Source organism: Schistocerca piceifrons, chromosome 9 (genome assembly GCF_021461385.2).
Source record: "Schistocerca piceifrons isolate TAMUIC-IGC-003096 chromosome 9, iqSchPice1.1, whole genome shotgun sequence".
Taxonomy (NCBI): Eukaryota; Metazoa; Arthropoda; class Insecta; order Orthoptera; family Acrididae; genus Schistocerca; species Schistocerca piceifrons.
Genome location: NC_060146.1, coordinates 180,378,841 through 180,399,466, shown reverse-complemented (window position 1 = coordinate 180,399,466; position 20,626 = coordinate 180,378,841). Strand labels below are relative to the sequence as shown.

Here is a 20,626-nt window from a genome sequence, read left to right as displayed (position 1 = left end):
TATGTCAAAATATCAAAAATACTGGGTAGCTGTTCTCCTGCCCTGGACATCCATTGTGTAACACTTCATCTTATGCAACTGGCACTCCCAACTGGCACTTACATTTGGTGGGCTGTCGCTCAGAGCACGAGTGTAGCAGGTCATGGCATCCTTCTTGCGCTCCTTGATGTGTGCGGCAACCCGCTGTTGGTGCATGGCGACCAGCTGGTGCTTCTCAGCATCCCCCTCTTCCTCCAGGGCTTGCACTGTCATCTGGAAGCGCTGTGTCATGCGGCGCTTGAAGTCGTCGGCAGCTCGAGGGTCGCTGGCACGCATATCCTGGTAGCGTTCCTCTAAGTCTGACCAGTCCTTCATCACCTGCAAATATATTCACAACAAACATCTTACAAACACAGTAATTTATCTTCTAATAATAGAAAATACTTTTCTGCTTCCCCCCCCCCCCCCCCCTCCTTTTCAAACTACCCGACTGCATCTAGCTGCCCTGCTCTGTCCCCACCATGTCACTGCCTACTTCCACAAGCAGCAATTTATCTTCCTCCTCCCCAACCTACTATTCCTTCCCCTTCTGGTCCCAAGCTTCCACTTTAGCACCACCACCCAGATCACTTCTCCCATCATGTGCAGTTGCTCAATGTCTGGCCTCAGCGATCACGAGTGTGTAAGTTGTGTTTGTTTGAATGTGTGTGTTGCCCACTTTAGAAAAAGGCATTTTGGCTAAAAACCCAACATGTATGGCGATCTTTTTGTTGTGTCTGTCTGTGACTCAGCATCTCCTCTATAAAGTGAGCACCAATGTTTCTTTATCAATACTGCAATAATTTAACTTCTTTCTTAGTAAACTGAAATCAGTTATGGGGCTCTGTTACTTGCAAATCCCCCCTCCCTTCCCTTCTGGGGAGGAATCTATGTACCCCTTCTGTTTGCATCTAGTGCATGGTCAAAGCATTTGTACATTGTGTGATGTAATAATTTAATTTTTGTCATTTAATTAAGTACTATGTAGAGATATATGTATAGCCTTCATCACAATGTATTAGAGTTAATGGGTTAATTTCATTTTGGTTTTAAATGGAACAAAGGAAGTTCCTTAGAGTCCTACCAATTCCTTCTTCTGTCTAGATGCATGTAAGAATGCCATATTTGTATCTTTAAGCTAATTGTGAATAATAATCTTACTACAGAGTTAAAATGACTTACTATTTATCAAACATGTACCTTAAATATCACTAATTGCCTGTAGAATTTTTGTCATTTAATTAAGTACTATGTAGAGATATATGTATAGCCTTCATCACAATGTATTAGAGTTAATGGGTTAATTTCATTTTGGTTTTAAATGGAACAAAGGAAGTTCCTTAGTGTCCTACCAATTCCTTCTTCTGTCTAGATGCATGTAAGAATGCCATATTTGTATCTTTAAGCTAATTGTGAATAATAATCTTACTACAGAGTTAAAATGACTTACTATTTATCAAACATGTACCTTAAATATCACTAATTGCCTGTAGAAATATATGTTTCGGCAACTTAATTCTGCTGGGAAGCGAAGGTTTGGTGATACAACCATTACACACTATCGGTGTACTATCACATCCATATTAGCATTACACCGCTTAGAACCAGCAGTCTAAATTGTCTGCTATATGTAGTCAGATTACTCTTGTTGTGCACTGTGATGTATTTCATCATACTGTACTACATTTGAACACGGTCAACCGTTAACCAACTTATTGCTCTCCTACTGTGATCGGTGTGCATGGTTTCATCACAGTGGGAAAACTAATGGCAATGCACACAGAATCATGCACAGTGAGGGTTTTTTTCCAAGTTGTATCTTACTTGAAAACTAAACAAAATCATTTTCGTCTCGCTGTAGCATTTGTGATTTTCCAATCTCAGGGCAATTAGTATTCAGGGGCACAATGCAACGTAGCATTCCATCTTTATTCTGACTTTATTTTTGTTGGAAATACTATAGTATCTGCAGCAGAAATGAGAAACAACCCAATATATGCCTCAGTGGATGTGGAAAATTGACTAAAAATAACGATAGGTTAGCCAGCACACCACTCCCCATGGTTAATCTGTGAGGCAGATTTGATCTGGGTCGGTGTGTGTCCTCATGTTCAGAAGCAGGTGCTTTAACATGCTCATCCTTCTCCCTTGTGGGAGTGTGTGTGGAGGGGTGGGGAGTGTTATGAGTAAAACTTCTAGAAACTGTATGTGCAAAATATTGGAGGATTTCTCAGTTCAAGAAGCTGTTCTAAAAGAGCATTCATGGAATTCAGTGCTACAAACTGGGAACAGACTTCAAACTAACATCAAAACTACACTTCAAAATACACAAAACTGAGGCACTCAACAGTTTCATCAAACCACAGTATCTTTCCAGGACTGGCATATTCATTTATGACAGAAGGAGAGAGAACGAAGAAATAGGGGCATGAAAACTACTGAGGAAAACTTTAGGTAGAATATACACCCCAAAAGGAATGCATAGACTAAGAGAAAATAAGGAAATTCAAATGTACACACACATTTATTCTGATATTAAAAATTACAGGCTAAAATTCTATGGGCATATTAATGCAATCAAATCAAAGGGATAAACAAACCAAGTTATGGAGTTTTATGAAACTTTTAGTTAAGCTAAAATAAGACAACAAAGAGGACTGCAGCTGTAAAAGAAGATCTGAAAGAAACAGGGATAACAACAGGAAATACACCTTCAGTAGTAGAAATCATTGGCTGACTACGGGTATATGATGGTGAATATAATATCCAACAGCCCTGTATCCCACATTAATTCATTCATCATGTTCCAAATATGTCATTAGGAAAGAGCATTTTAAGGTTTATAGAGTGAGTCGAGGCATGCATTCTGAACTAGCAGACACTTTAAGACAGATGCAAACTACCTCAAGAAAGCCTATTTACAAAGTAAACTTAAAAGTTAAATCTAGGAACTACAGCCCCTATTTATCACTTGCATAGGGATCATGAGACCAAGATTAGATTAGTTACAGAATGCACAAACACATTTAAACATTCTTCCCATGCTCCAATGTGAATGGAATGGGTAGCGGCCCAATAATTGGTACAGTGGAAGTACTCTCTACTGTGCACTCCACAGTGGTTTGGAGAACAGGGAGCAGAAGTAGGTTAAGAAAAGAGAAGCAGCTGTTAGAGAATAACCTATATTCACCAGATTTGCAATAAACTATCACTATACTTCTAGAGGCCCCTCGTACTTACACTAGCTAAATTTAACAGACTAAGATCATGAAACACTTGGTTGCTTCCTCAGCTATATTAAAAAGTCTCTGTTTATATTACACATTTAGTTAAATATATCCATGATTATGTTAGTATTCATAATTCTGTCACACAGCTAAGCAGATTCTCTGATTCCTAAAATATAGTTTATCTGAAACTCATATTTAGGTTGGGTTGGGTTGGGTTGTTTGGGGGCAGAGGGGAGAGGGGGGGGGGGGCCAATGGCCAAACAGTGAGGTCATCGGTCTCATTGGATTAGGGAAGTAAGTCAGCTGTGTCCTTGCAAGGGAACCATCCTGGCATTTGCCTGGAGCTAGGGAAACCACGGAAAACATAAATCAGGATGGTCGACACGGGACTGAACTGTAATCCTCCCGAATGGTAGTCCAGTGTGCTAACCATGGCACCACCTTGCTCGGTAGGAGGGCATGCTGAAAAGTAATTCCCCAAATTTTTTTATGAGAAAAACTCAAAGCTTTTTAAATAAAACAAAGGTTGAAACTTCCTTGCAGATTAAAACTGAGTGCCAGACTGAGACTTGAGCTCAGGACCTTAGACTTTTGCAGGCAATTGTTCTACTGAGCTACCCAAGCATGACTCATGACCTGTTCTTGCAGCTTTACATCTGCCTGTACATGATTTCCTACCTTTCAAACTTCAAAGAACAGAACAAGATTTTCATTCTGCAGCAGAGTGTGCACTGACATAAAAATTCCTAGAAGGGTAAGTTTGGAAGGTAGGAGATGAGGTAATGGTGGAAGTAAAGCTGTGAGGACAGGTTGTGAGTCATGCTTGTTTAGCTCAGTTGGTAGACCACTTGCTCATGAAAGGCAAAGTTTCCAAGTTTGATTCTTGGTCTGGCAAACAATTTTAATCTGCCAGGAAGTTTCATATCAGTGGAGACTTCACTGCAGAATCAAAATCTCATTCTAAAAAGAAGTGCTATTAACATTTTATATTTTTATTCTTCATGTTGACATATTTGTTTCTCAACATAATGACCCTGGCAACTAACACATTTCTCCCAACAAGAGTTCCGTTTGAAACTTTCTGGCAGACTAAAACTGTGTGCCGGACCGAGACTCGAACTCGAGACCTTTGCCTTTTGCGGGCAAGTGCTCTACCAACTGAGCTACCCAAGCTGCCAGGAAGTTTCATATCAGCGCACACTCCGCTGCAGAGTGAAAATCTCATTCTGGAAACATACCCAAGGCTGTGGCTAAGCCATGTCTCCATAATATACTTTTTTTTCTGGAGTGCTAGTTCTGCAAGGATCACAGGAGAGCTTCTGTAAAGTTTGGAAAGTAGGAGACGAGGTACTGGCAGAAGCAAAGCTGTGAGGACGGGGCGAGAGTCGTGCTTGGGTAGCTCAGTTCGTAGAGCACTTGCCCGCGAAAGGCAAAGGTTCCGAGTTCGAGCCTTGGTCCAGCACACAGTTTTAATCTGCCAGAAAGTTTCATATCAGTGCACACTTCGCTGCAGAGTGAAAAATCTCATCCTGGAAACATACCCCAAGGCTGTGGCTAAGCCGTGTCTCCGCAATATCTTTTCTTTCAGGAGTGTTAGTTCTACAAGGTTCGCAGGAGAGCTTCTGTAAAGTTTGGAAAGTAGGAGACGAGGTACTGGCAGCAGTAAATCTGTGAGGACGGGTGTGAGTCGTGCTTGGGTAGCTCAGTCGGTAGAGCACTTGCCCGCAAAAGGCAAAGGTCCCGAGTTCGAGTCTTGGTCCAGCACACAGTTTTAATCTGCCAGAAAGTTTCATATCAGCGGACACTCCGATGCAGAGTGAAACAATCTCATTCAAGAGATCAGTTTGTTGATACTGTCACTGTAGAATATTTGAGTTTGTTGACAGAGCCACAACCTCACCTCTGCTTGCACCACTTCTTCACCAAGTGAAGTCTTCGAAGGTGTTCTTTAAGTTTTGGAAACAGATGGAAACTGGATGGGGCCAAGTCAGGATGACCAATGACAGTGAACCCAAGGCATTGTGTCAGATTGTTCTGACTGTCGTAGCACTTGTGTGTGGTCCAGCATTGCCATGCTGGGAGAGGGAACTCTACGTGTGACGAACTCTTCAAATTCAAAACCTGATTATAGGACACCATTTCTGATGTACCTATTTAGTTACATTACACACCACCATGTTTTATCTCAGAATTCGGAGCTCTTTCGTGGAAGAAGGCATAAAATATCTTGGCATGGAGAATGAAGAAGTAAAATGGTAATAATGTTTGGTTTATTTAAAAAGTTTTAAGAGATTTCAGATAAAAAATTTGGAAACATTTATTTTCAGTGTGCCCTCATTTTAGCAACAAATAGTTTTAAGAGTAAATGCTCAGCAAAGCTAGTATTAGAATTGTAATGTCTTTGAAGAGGCCCCTGTAGACTACACAGTTACCTATCATTCTTATTGCTCACTCTTGCTGAATAAATATCTTATTTACTTTAGCTACATTGCAGCTGAAAATATTTCAAGGCAATAAAAAGAGAAATGTGACAGAATGCCAACTCTCTTAGAGATGATAAACGAAAGCGTTACTTTATTGGAAACAGTAATATTTTGTGGAAATAATACTGACATCCATACATCAGTATTATATTGTTGACATATATACAATATCTATGTACTGGGCTTTTGTAATTCTATTTTCTGCATTCTTTGACTGGGTATTGGGTGCTAGTAATCACGTTTTTCACATATCATGTCAAATGAATTTAACAAAACAAAGATTCATTTAGTATTTCTGTAATAAATTGATATAGTATATAGCACCTCAGTTCATCTATACAGTAAATGCTTAAGTTTGTTTTAAAGAATTATGTCTGATTTCTTTGTAGTCTGAAGTCAGTTATGTATCTCCATCTGATTAGTTTAGTTGTTCAGTCAAGTCAATGTTATTGAGTGGGTGTGAATTGTTGTCCTGTAGTCAACAAAGTTCTATATTGTGTCTCTTTTTGGAGCTTTAAGAGAATGCATCCCAAGTTATTGAGATGTAGTAGAGAGGTATAGCCTCTATAATTGATGTGTTGACCACTTTACAAAAAATGGTAATGTTGTTGCTAATTTTAACACTGGTGGCTAAAGTCAAGTGTAACAGGTGTATGGAAACTAGTAACCAGCCTACTCAAAAATTGATAGTGCTTGTTAGTATATAAGTTGATGTTGCTGGTTTCCAAACACAATTTGCAGTTTAGAAGAACTGTTTTCTCTCTGCTTTCTCAGTTAATGTATCCTGTTAGTTACATACATTTTCTTTCATTTAGGAGTAACAAAAATGTCAAAATACTTTTCTTCATAAAATAAATTTCTTGACAGATCTTGTGTGTAAATCAACAATGACAGACTTCTCATATGACAAATTTAGAAAACAGTTTATCATTACAAATCTAAAAAGAACGCTCTTTTCAATATATAAAAAAATAAGTATTTCAGCAACAATGTACCATCAGCATCAAAATAAATTATTTATCAAAGTGTCAGTTATTGATATTTCAGAAAAATTTTGCTATCTTTAAACACCCTTGTCTTCAGGTCAACCAATGAACAGATATCTCAGCTCTAAACACATGACACTGAGCTGTATGACTGGTTTATCCATGTTGTATGATTGATATTGTGACTAACACCTTCAGCTAGTGAAATTAAATAATTTTAGCCACTACGGGTTTACATGACCATCTTCTGGAATAAAAGTTGAAACCATAGTGTGTAAGTAGTATATCATTACTAATGATTTGTAATCAATCTGTGATAACTACATTCAGTAAGCTGCTGATTGTCCGCCCCTGGTAGCTGAGTGGTCAGCGCGACAGAATGTCAATCCTAAGGGCTCGGGTTCAATTCCCGGCTGGATCGGAGATTTTCTCCCCTCAGGGACTGGGTGTTGTGTTGTCCTAATCATTATCATTTTATCCCCATCGACACACAAGTCGCTGAAGTGGTGTCGAATCAAAAGACTTGCACCTGGCGAATGGTCTACCCAACGGAAGGCCCTAGTCACACGACATTTACATTTCTTTTTTTTTTTTTTTTTTTTGCTGCTGATTGTTGGGTACATTACCCAAGTTTCATTTCCCAGTTGCTAACATGTAAAGAATGCAGAGGGCTTTCCAATAAAAAGTGTGCTTTGTAAACAGCAGTTTCTGGTCAAAACACTTGTATTCGATTATCCATGTTTTTCAGTTAGCATTGCAATCTCAGAACCATATTAACCCAGATAATTGGGAGCTTGCTGTAGTACTAACAAACTGATATGAATTTCAAATTTTGTGCCTGAAGATAGTAGTGTTACATTAAGATCGGTAGCAAATAAAGTTGTTTAATTCAGCAGCTGAAGATGTTATCCTCAATGTCATTTCTGCAAAATTTCATAGCTATCGAACACGGCTTATCAAAAAGTGGATAATGAAATGTAACTGTCTCAGCCATGTTTCAGTGTAGATACCCTGGATTAATGTAGCACCCAATACAGTGAATTGTTAATATGCATGGATGCTACTACAATTTTTACTTTTCTTTATAAATGTTTTACATAAATATAAATGCTAATAATGTAGGATGAACATATGCAGGTCTGAGGTACTTCACTATAAATTCACAAATTTGATATGATGTTATGTACATTTACTAAATTCATGGGGACAAGTAATGATGCACTATATTAGTCATACAAAATCATATATGAAATTGCTAGTCAAAACAAATATGTGAACTTGAATTTTAGAAAATCACAACAATTGTTTGATAGAAAAACATGTATTTTAAGGTGAGAGCACCTAGTAAGCTAACTGTAATACAAAAAATTATGTATAAATTACTGTAATGTAATAAAACTAATCATGATGAATTTTATAACAATGAAACATTTTTGAATTATTCCATCTATTCATGATGTATTCGATTTGTGAAGTGCTTTATTGTTCTGTTGCATTTACCTTTATATAAAAGTTTGTAAATTAATAACCTTCATATATAGTTAATGGTGAATTTGGGAAAAAAGTCTACTTACTGTTTTTGCAAATTCACCATAACTCAATCAATCAATCAATCAATCAATCAAATCGGTGATCGAGGACCCTGTAGATCATGCACCGACCTCACAATGCTCTTCCATAGATGGCGATCTTGTGCACTTTGGATCCAGTTGTCACGGAATCCTAGTTGACAGAGGTCTTTCTGTAGTTTCTGTAGCTCGTCCTCCCATCGCTTCCTGGGCCTTCCAATTGGACGAGTGCCATCAGGTCTTCCCATAAGTATGGCTTTTGCCCGAGAGGTGTCTGGTCTCCTAGCAATGTGGCCTGCCAAGCTTATTCTGTTCGGTTGCCTCATCAGCTCATACAATTCTTGGTTTTTTTCTACGTCTCCATGAGCTCCCTTCCTGAATAGGTCCAAAGATCTTTCTCATAATTTTTCTATTGAAGACCAACAAGTTTTCTTCATCCTTCTTTGTTGTGCTTAGGGTTTCTGTCCCATACAACAATACTGGCACTATCACGGCATTACATTCATTAAGTCTGGTCTTAATTGACAGCTTCCTGGATGACATTATTTGCTTTAGACTGAAATAAGTTTTAGACCCATTCACAATACATTGGTTTATTTCCTGTTTTAAACTGTTTTGGCTGTTGAACCATGTACCAAGGTATTTAAAATTTTCAACTTTAACAAATTTCCATATCCCTACCTGCAATGGAATGCCTTTAGGGGTTTCTCTTGATACCTCCATTACCTCAGTCTTTTCCGCATTAATCTGTAACCCGATCTTACTTGCATTTTGCACTAGGTCCTCTACAGTTTCTGCCATGTCTTCCTCTGATTCTGCTAGAACAGTAATGTCATCTGAATAACCCAATGAAATTGATTTACCATTAGTGTCACCACTTTGTTTTCTCTCTTCATTTCTCAGGTTAATTTCTCTAGGATCAGATTAAATAACGGTGGTGAAATAACACACCTCGTCTCACACCCATTCTGATAAGGAATTCCGGACAACTCCCCTTGGTATTTGACTTTGGCTCTTGCATCCGCTGCTGTGCATATCTTTTAACTCTACCAGGGGTACTGATATGAAATGAGCGTTAAGATACAAATGTTGTGAACGAGCCTTAATTTTTTTTGTTTGGTTGGTATGACATCTGTCAAAGATATTTAGTATACATCAAGTCATGAAACAAACAACATCATACGTTTTCATTGTGTTAACAATGTCGAATTTTGTATCAAAAAGTGATGATTTGTGGAAAGCATTAATTTTTTGTTTTCATTTGAAAAAAAAAAAGTGCTGCAGAGTCGCATCGAATGCTTGTCAAGGCATATGGTGATCATGCTCTATCAGAAGCAACATGCAAAATATGGTTTCAACGGTTCAGAAATAATGATTTTGATGTAAGAAATGAAGAACGTGCAAGACCACCAAAAAAGTTCGAAGACGCCGAATTGCAAGCTATATTGGATGAAGATGATACTTTGAGTCAGAAGCAAATGGCAGCATTTTGAAAGCTATGGGAAAGATCCAAAAGTATGGAAAATGGGTGCCATATGAATTGTTGAAAGACAGATGGAAAACCGAAAAACCATTTGTCAAATTTTGCTTCAAAGACATGAAAGAAAATCAATTTTGCATTGAATTGTTACTGGCAAAGAAAAATGTATTTATTTTAAGAATTCTAAACGGAAAAAATCGTGGTTTAATTCAGGACAACCATCAACATTGACTGCAAAACCAGATCGATTTGGCAAGAAGACAATACTCTGTGTTTGGTGGGATCAGAAAGGTGTGGTGTATCACGAGCTTCTAAAACCCGGTGAAACTGTGAATACTAATCGCTACAGACAACAAATGATCAATTTGAACTATGCATTGATCGAAAAAAGACCAAAATAGGCCAGAAGACATGGCAAAGTAATTTTTTTACACGACAATGCACCTGCACACAAAGCAAAACTGGGAGCTACTACCCCACCCACCGTATTCACCAGACTTGGCCCCTTCCGACTACCATTTGTTTTCATCAATGGGACACACATTGGCTGAGGAACACTTCGATTCCTACGAAGAAGTCGAAAATAGGGTGTCTGATTGGTTTGCTTCAAAAGATGAACATCTCTATTGGCGTGGTGTCCACAAATTGCCAGAATGGTGGTCAATATGTATAGAAAGCAATGGTCAGTACTTTGAATAAAATGTTTTTACTTTTCAATTCAAAATTATTGTTTCATTTTCACAAAAAAAACGCTCATTTCATACTGGTACACCTGGTATATAAAGAGCAATAATTAATTAAAAAAATCGTGTATGTTTATATATTCTGGTAAAGGTAACAGAACAACGTAGCACATCACACCTCGAAAAAAAAACACAAATAAATGGCATAATACACACGAAATGCACTTGAAAATGGGAATCATTTCTGGAAATATGTCATGCAAAAGATAAATAAAAAGAAAATTATGACTGGTATCAGAAAGTTATTGTGTAATGAAACCCACTTTTTTCACAAATGCAGGCTTTCACCAATCATTTCGAATGGATCAAATCATACTACTAAATACTAAAACAGAAAGTTAGCTTGTTCTTGTTTCTGTAATAGAGTCTCAAGCTGTCTGTTGTACACAGTGTGTCGGCCCACCTTAGTGACCTTCTCCCGGTGCTGCTCCTCGAGTCGCTGCTGTGCGTCCTTGTAGGCCTGGTGCTCGATGCGTGGGTCGAAGTGCGTGAAGTAGGGGTCGGGCGTGGGCACGGGGGTGGCCGCCTGTGAGCCGACTCCGGAGGCCGTGGCGGGTGCAGCCGTGGGGCTGGGCAGAGCAGCTGCAGCTGGGGCCCTGTCAGAGGGACAGTCATTATACTGCTGGAAAACCAGTTTCTAACACATTGTCTGAAAGTGAATATGTAAACCTGTGCATATACACAATACTTCATGAGACCATTCATTCCTCCACAACTCATGTTCTGTCAATTCTATCATGAAGGAGAGCTTTCGGCACGAATCAGGTTATACGTTAACAGGCAAGAGCAAGTGCTGATAGCTACTTCTGTAAAATATCCTAACAACTAATTATGATTCACACTAATCTACTCAAACTGATAATAATGGTATTTACTTCTAACTTACTTAATAGATGTATTTCAGGTGAAAAACAGCTACAGTACTTTGAAAAAAAGCCACAACTCCTTGTCCTAAACTACTCAGCTGCTCTTATTGTAGTATAACTAGCTGGGAAAACCAGAAGTGCCCAGGTATTTTTTTGCCACAATTTCTTCTATTAGTGCATATTCTCTACCCTCCTTGCTCTGTCCATCTTCTCTTCCCCCCACTCTCTGTTAATCTGCTCCTTGCCACATCTGTAAGTCTATATCATCCTCTCCCTCTCTTTCTTAATCTTCTGCTCCCGCTCTCTCTGTCCATTTCCCCATCTTTCCACTTCTTCCTCCCCTTCTGTCTGTTTATCTCCTCCTCCATCACCTCTCTTTCCTTTATCTGTCCATCTCCACCTCTTTCCTTTATCTGTCCGTCTCCACCTCTCCTCTCTCTCTGTGCATTTTCCCCTCCTTTATCTCTGTCCATCTCCTTCTCTTCCTCCTCCTCCTCCTCCTATATGTGCCTATCTCTTCCTCTCCCCCTCACTGTCTGTCCATCTCCTCATCCTCCGTTCTCTCTCATCAGTATCGCACTCACCCCAATAGGAAGTCTGTGGTTCTTACTCCTACAGTATTTACTTCCAGATTGTAACTAATATGTCAACCATATTTGATTGAAATCGTTCCAGGGGTTCATGATGAGCTTTTTATTGTAGCTTTGCTCACATATGCACATGTCAAATATGTTTCACATAGATTTAACATATCTCATGCACGTTTGTACACGTATTTCACCTGAATGTCTAGTGAATTTCACCCTGCAGTTTCATTTTCACGCAGCTTAATGTTTATGACGTCATATCTCCTGAACGGTTTGTTGCACAATGATATTTTTTTCTATGTACATTTAACAGCATATGTAGATACAATGTGTGAAATGTGTTGCAAATGGAGTATATTTTTTTCTATGTACATTTAACAGTATATGTAGATACAATGTGTGAAATGCATTGCAAATGGAGTTAGCAGCAAAGAAGTAATCAACTGAAACTTCATGCATGATGAGCTAGTTTTTTTCTTGCATCTTAGTATTTGACATCATATCTCCTGAACTGTAAGTCGTACAGCCCGCCCAGCTTGCCGCACAGTCTAATGCGCTGCTTGCTGAGCGGGAAGGCATGCCGGTCCCTGGCACAAATCCGCCTGGCGGATTAGCATCGAGGTCCGGTGTGACGGCCAGCATGTGGAAAGTTTTTCAGGTGGTTTTCTATCTACCTCGGCAAATGTGGGCTGGTTCCCCTTATTCCACCTCAGCTAAACTGTGTTGATGATTGCTGCGCAAACACTGTTTCCACGTATGCGTACACCATAATTATTCTACCATGCATACATTTGGGGTTACAGTTGTAGTATGAGACGTTCCCAGGGGAGGGGTCCACTGTGGGCCGATCCGCACAATAACCCTGGGTTTGGTGTGGGGCGGCAGTGGAGTGGGTGGCCTGTTGTGGGGTTGTGAACCGCTGAGGGCCATGGCGGGACGAAGCCTCTCCATCGTTTCTAGGTCCCCAGTTTAAGCATGCATACATACATAAGTCATACAATGTTACATTTTTTGTAGGTATATTTGGCGGCAAATGTGGATACTGTTTGACGAAAGTGTTGCAGATAGAGTTAGTAATAAATTTAAATGTCTCGCACCATGCGGTAGTTTTTCACGCATTCAGTGTTATGTCATAGTTGCTGGGCTTAGTGTCGTACAATGATGTTATTTTTCTGCTATGTTCAGTGGAATATATGAATACAATACGCACAATTTCATGGATACAGTTAAAAACGTCATGCTTTGTGTGGCAGTTTTACTGCCTCAACAGCAAGAATTACGTGAGTGACTAACTTATTTTCTTTCATCATTTTATCGGGGTCGCAAGGCAGAAAATGTTACGTAAACATTTGAAATTATGTGTGAAGTTTGTTGCAGGTCTCTCAGCACTCTCAGTCTCAAATACCGGACAGCCAAATTATAGGTTTCCTCGCAGCTTGAGCTACTTTTTCATAGCCACCACCACCTATTTTATAGGTAGGTGGTTGTAATCCCAAAGTGATTCTCTCCAGAGAATACATGACACGTGTACAAAGTTTGATTGAAATCGGTCCAGTGGTTTAGGATGAGATGTGAAACAGACAAACATATTTTATAATTTGTATAGATTACATTTCCACTGTTAACATCAGCGTCAGGTATGACTTTTTAATTTATTACTTCATTACTGGTACTTCTGTTCGCAACACAGTTTGCACACAGTATACAAATACGAGGTCTGTTCAGAAAATTCCGAAACTCGGTCCACAAAATTTTTCTACCTTTTACTTATTGTGCAGCGTCTCCTTCGAAATTATCTTCTCCACAATTGAAACACTGCTCCCAACACAGTTTTCACTTCCTGAAACAGTCTTGGCCCACCTCTTCCTGGATCGCACAAAGCATCGTCTGTGAATTTTCTTTTATCTCGGCTGTTGTTTCAAATCGTCTTTTCAACGGGGGTTTCAACTTTGGAAATGAAAAACGGTACACAAGGGCCACGTCTGAAGAGTACGGAAAATGTGGCAGCACAGTGATTTCGTTTTCTGTGCAATAGTCACGCACCAACAGTAATGAATGTGCGAGTGTGTTATCGTGATGCGAGAGATATGAATTGTCTCGTCACATTTCAAGCCCTTTCCTTCTCAAATTTTCTCGCAGGCTTCGCAACACGTTACGATGGTATAATCGATTAACAGTTTCTCCCTGTGACACGAATTCATGATGAACTAATCCTTCAAAGTCGGTTGGAAGACGTCGAATGACGTTCTGAACGAGAGCCATCTTAACTTCCGTCCGGTACATTTTGAACCGTGTGAACAATTCGTAACACCGAGTACGTCTTAAGCACTCATTACCATAGGTTTTCTGCATCATTTGGCATGTCTCTGTAAAAGTTTTCATGAGTTTCACGCAAAATTTAATGCAGATGCGTTGCTTCTCTAACTCTTGACATCCCGAAATTCATAAACTGTGCGACACAACGTTCTAATCAATACAACACTGAGCAACATCTAACAGACATACAACAATGAAATTTCCGGCAGTTACACATTAGAGGCGTGTGCAGGGATGCCAACCGCACTTCGTTCCAACACACCACTGACGCGAAATTACGAATGTTCCGGAATTTTTTCAACAGACCTTGTATACTACTGAATATACCTGCAAAATTATATCATTACATCAAACGCATTTCAGGAGTTACGACGTTATAAACATTGAGATGTGTAATAAGTAGGTTTTCTTAAAACGGAGCAAAAAATTACCGAGCCTACACTCATTCAGTCTTCTTTTGACTTTCTCACGCACTATTGGTGAATAATCGTAACGTAATTAAATCTATATAGTTAGGGTTCTGCGTCTTCAACCATTTAGGTTTTCATGCTTATCGTCAAAAACAAATGTTTTTTTGCTATCGTTTTGGCCTGCTATGGACCACGAAGATTTTTATCTCTCCCCTGATTGTGTTTTCCTCTTTTGGCAGTAGATTTTCATTTTGGCTGACTGATTCTTTTCTCTGTTTTGACCATTTGCAGGACGTGGAACTGGCATAGTAAGCGAAATAAGGTTTTCAGTAATTTTGACTTTTTCTCTGAAAATTTCTCGATCCTGAATGTCATAAAATGAAATTTCAGCTTCCTGTAAATCCTTTTGAACTTGGCTTGCCCATTTTGAATACGATTTTGTTTTTGAAATTGATGAATGTATGCGATGAGTAAGTCTTTGCGGGTTCATTCTTTCCAGATGACCAAAAAACATCATTCTCCGATGCCTCATGCTGGTAACAATGTCTTCTGCATGTTCGTCCGTAGAATTCACAGTTGTGTCTTCGGCGGAATTCTCCGTTTTCTTTGATAGGGCCAAGGATTTTCCTCGAAATTTTCCAGTCTTTTATTTCAAGTTTTCGCAGTGGTCCTTTCTTCGTCATGTTTAAACATTCTGATGCATACAAAGCTGACGGTCTAATTACGGTGTTATAATGACAACGTTTTAGGTTTAAAGACAGGCTTTTGCTTTTGTATAAGTCTTTGCACAGATAAAAAGCACTTTAGTTTAGAACACCTACTTTCTACAGCTGCATTTTCTGAACCATCAGGTGTAATTATTTCTCCGAGATATTTAAGTTTCTTCGACTGCTTGATTTTCTCTCGTTGTATTTCAATAAGGAAGAGCGTGTTTGACGTTTGTGTCGAATTCGGTTTTGTTAAATGCTTTGTTTAGACCAGTCTTAACAGCAATTGGTTGTAGGCTGGGCACTTGAACCTTAGCTTTGTCAACATTATTTGCAATGAGTGCCAGACCATCAGCAAAAGCCAAACAGTTTCCACTGAGGCCATTTCTTTTGTGTCCAAATTGAATCCCATAACCTGGCGGTACGGTTGTTTTCCACTCTCTATCTATCTTTTCCAGGACACAGTTGAAAAGCAATGGAGAGAGCAGGTCACCTTGTCTCACCCCTGTACAGATTTCAAATGGTTCTGATACTTCGCCTCTGAACTTGATCTTTGACACTGTGTTGTTTAAAGTGGCGCTTATCAGATTGACTGTTTTCCCATCAAGACCAAATTCGGCAAGGGTGTTCTTTATTGTTTACTGAATTGTGACGTAATTACACGTCTGGAGCTTTTTTATTCTTTAAAGAATCGGGTGTGGCGTAGGATCATTGGTTTGTAACAACTGGGATAATATTTCACACAAAAGTCACATTTGCAATTACCTCGCAAACGCCTCATTTTTTGCTCCATGTTTACCGTAACATTTTTGTTTCTACGAAGTACTATCGTGTACTTTCTCGCCCATGTCAGTGATCCCTATTAATGGTGAAACACGCTGAATAAAAATGTTGCAGTTGGTACGTCTCTTTAACCGCTTTGTGCCCTTAAGCCTCTGTTACAGAGCTACCACGGGATGCTCGCGCAGCGCGACATGTGGAAAGGCTGAGGAAATCCAGCGGTGAGGTCACATCCAGAAGCGACAACAGCTGCAGGAAGCAGCATTCACTTAGTTTGTACGTCAAACAACTCGTGACTGCGGTTCACGGGAAGCGGTTCCTGGCGGAAAGGACGTAAACTGCGAAGGTACCGGTAACGCAACAAGTGACGAACTATTGGGCAATCCGGCTGCGCAGGCTTCTGTCCGAGGCCGAATGATTCATCTACAACATCTTTTCAATTTTTCAGTTGAGAGTGAGCGCCAGTCCAAACAAGTCGTTAGTGTCCATGAAGTGTTTGTTTAAAATGGACTGACTCAGACACGTTTTCGAATGCTCAGAGATTGAAATCTCATGAAATTTGACGTAAATTTAAATTACGAGGGTCATTTCAAAAGTCCTGCACAGTGCCCATGCGCGACCGTTTCTGTGATGTGATCAAACTGAAAATCGTTTAAGTTGTGAGCGAGACTTCAGACGTGTCGGTCGTATATATATGTTTGCTGGTACGCGTAGCGCGTGGTGAGTAATTCAATTTTAAAATGGAAGATCAAACCGAGTCAGGTCGGATTACACGCGGCGACCAGTGTTCCTACATTCAAAATCGAATCTTTACGTGGAGAGAAGCCAAAGAAAAAATGTCCGTTGGTGTAGGCCTACATATTCTATTTTGGTAATAATGGCATCTCAATATGGCTTAGAGTTCACCACATTGTTGTATGCCTTACTGTCACCATCGCCCAAGTTTTTGGTGTACCGTACGCCTCTTGTTTCTATGGAGCGATGGAATATTTGTTGTACTCCATGAACTTCCATACCACCACTTGATCCACTAAAATTAGCCACACAGTTGTGTTTTTATGTCCATTGACTTTACAACATTTGCAATACTTCGACATTATCTCCACATCTAACACTTTTCCGGTGTCTACACTCGTGGCAGTCACTACTCCATTCAGAGAAGTATGTCCTCTTTTCTATCAACTTCCATCAAGTGCAACTGCAGTATCCGAACATCCATAATTTTCTTCCACTGCTTCCCTAGCAGCCAGTTTCATACTTTCCTCACTGACCTCGCAGACAGCTTTCTCTAATATTGCAGTCAGTTTTTCAAATTTATTTGGTGGTTGATGTAAGTTCATCACTCAACAAAATGTTCTCCCTGCAGCCATGCCCTTGCCAATGGATCGTAAGGCATACACTAATCTAGTATTGATTTCATAAGGGCCACTTGCATCTGGTTTTGAAGAACTCATAAATGAAATCACAGCTGAGCATTTAGTTTGTCCAGAGCAATTGCTAGGCCTTTTCTCCCACTGGTATGCTCACAAATTTTCACACTCTGTAACTCACCACACTGTCTACATTGTACAAATATAGAAATTACATCTGATAATATTCTCAAATTTATAATAATGTTACTGCACCCCTTGTCACTTACAGTAAAGTCGGTGTAACTCTCTTGAAATGTTGAGAGCTTATATGATGATGCACTTGTTGAAGAATTACAATTAGAAACATCGTTGCCAGGCGACATAACCTCTTGCACAGAAAGCTTTCTAAACTTGTTTCCTCTAAATTGTCGTTTCTTGAAAATGCCTTCACGTTTCGTCATCTTCAATAAACACAACAAAACACACGTAAACAAGCACTGCAGAAGTAAGTATAACAATTAATCGCAATCACACTTGAACAAAACTAACCGCGTGTTTGAAAGCGTGTTGTTTACAAACAGCAGAAACAAAAGAATACCGACCGTTGCAGTACAAGGATAGCCAACACACTCGGGAGTAAAAAAAATCCCTAAAGTGAAATGTAGGGGATATAAATATCTAAAATATATGCACGTGGTAGGAAAGTGCTCTTTAAATGCTCAAAAAAAATTTTTTTTCGGCAAAATCCTTTACAGAGTACTTAATAAAAACCGTAATCTATCGAAATATGATGAAAAGCGAAAATCGATTTTTTTCGACCTGAACCACGGTGTGGTCCCCTTAATGGCGTTATCGTTAAAGTATACATTAACCTACGTACTGCATTGGTCAAATAAATGAAGGAATTTATTATACACTTTAAGGTAGCGGATTGCCAGCTTCTCTGGAAATGCTTCTACTTTACATTCCTGCTCCACAAGCCGTGGCTTTTTTTTCCATTTGCGAATGATATAGGAAAAATTACTGTCGATTCACAGACCTCTAACACCGCCCAATCCAAGGACTTTTATCTGCGGCTTTTTAACTTGTTTCACCTCTCGCAGTGTTGGTTGGAGTGAAAAATGTCGAGATGCACCGTAGTTCCGAGGGCACGTTAAGCCATAGGGCCCCCTATAACTTCCTGGGTACAACTCAGCTCAATGGTTGGAGGAAGGCAATGGCATACCACCTCCAACAGGATCACGCCCAGCAAAACACTGCGGTATACCAGTTAGCCTTCGAGTTGTTGCCAGCTTTTTATCCCTTCTTCTTCTCCTCTCTCTCTCTCTCTCTCTCTCTCTCTCTCTCACCTGTCCCCCCCCCCCCTTCTCCCTCTCTCGGCTTTCATTGCACCAAGTAGAAATTCTGTCCAAATCATCCTAAGTCCCTATAAGGGATTGCGAAAAACTGACGCAACGTGGTAGGAGAATCGCTGATGACCACGCCTCCTTGGAAGCCACAGGACCATTGGTCACACATGCGACATGGGAGGGGAGTCCCCAGCACTCTCAAGACCTGACGGGGGAATCCCAAGTACTCACGCGCTGCTCGCATCCTGCTCCTTGTCCACAGCACCCTCATCTTCCTCGTCATCATCATCGTAGTCATCACCGGCGCCCTCCTCCGTCTCGTCCTCTTCGTCTGTCACGGCGTCGTCCTGTTCCTGTTGCTCCTGATCCTGTTCCTGGTCCTGAAACAAAAGCACTTGCGTTAACTATCAGCCTTGTCTGGCATTCACCTAATCCGAGATAGCGAGGAAAATGAACGCTCACAGATAAAAAGTGCTGCTCTAATACATGAGTGTAATTGGATTACTTGAGAGGGAAATACAGAAGCGTCCGATTCCACCCGTCTACTTTGACCCATGACGTCACAAATATGGCGGAAACGACCATACACTACGACTTCAATATGGCGCCTATGACGTAAACATGACCACAAACACGAAAATACATTGAAACACCAACACACACACGTTCCACAAAAAACCTAATGAAACTAACAAGACATGCGTGGGAAATTGGGGGTTTTTGGGTGGGGACAAAGTAAATATAAAAAAATTTAGACACACACCACCATACCATACCAAACAACACAAAACAACGAAGAAAAACCGACAACACAAAACTCCACAAATTCCACTAAACACCATAGCCTCTGGAATCGGACACTTCCCTTGACGTATATAGCTCAACAGCAGCTCCCGAACTCACAAATTGGAATCGAAAACATCCCTTGACCTATATAGCGCAACATCAGCTCCTCATCTCACGAATAACACTTCACTTGACCTATACAGCTCAACAGCAGCTCCAGATCCCACAAACTTGAATCGACCTATATAGCTCAACAGCAACTCCCGATACCGGAACACCCACAACCACACACTGGAATCAAACACTTCCCTTGACCTATTTAGGTCAACAGAAACTACCGATACCAAATCTTAAAACCCAAAACTACAAACATTCCACAACCATCACTACCTCAAAAAATACAAACCAACAAAATTGACACCGGGTCCCCGTATTCGATTCCCGGCGGGGTCAGGGATTTTCTCTGCCTCGTGATGACTGGGTGTTGTGTGATGTCCTTAGGTTAGTTAGGTTTAAGTAGTTCTAAGTTCTCGGAGACTGATGACCATAGATGTTACGTCCCATAGTGCTCAGAGCCATTTGAACAAAATGGACCTGTTATCCTTATGACATCTCCACATACAGCCGTCCCTGGTCCGAGATGCCGGAACTTTAGTAAGCCTCATTTCTTCACGACGTACTGAACACTTCACGACTTCATCCAAAAATCCGTTTAGTTGAAGAAATTTTATTAGAGACAACGCACTGTCCCCCATCATCGCCGACAACCGAAAACTGTTGACATAGTCAGTCATATCCATACCTACCAAAGACATAAAAAAAGCAATTTACCAAAATTCACTCACGACGAGCAGTAAAAAACTACAATAACGTCGAAATAACAAAACTAAAATGTAACATAAACAATTCATCTTACTTTTCGCCTTAGACTCCTTTGAGAGATATCAGTTGGCCCAGCGATCCTC

General features: G+C 40.1%; 1 protein-coding gene across 1 annotated transcript in view; it reads right to left on the bottom strand.

Annotated features, from left to right (window-relative positions):
• The window catches only part of LOC124716833 (amyloid-beta-like protein), a 115,233-nt gene that overhangs the window by 31,485 nt on the left and 63,122 nt on the right, over positions 1–20,626 (bottom strand). The window contains exons 4-6 of the mRNA XM_047243387.1: positions 19,107–19,255; positions 10,912–11,104; positions 103–357 (exon numbers count right to left, since the gene is read on the bottom strand). Of these exons, the coding sequence (XP_047099343.1) occupies positions 103–357; positions 10,912–11,104; positions 19,107–19,255 (597 nt within the window). The remainder of the gene's footprint in view (positions 1–102; positions 358–10,911; positions 11,105–19,106; positions 19,256–20,626) is intronic.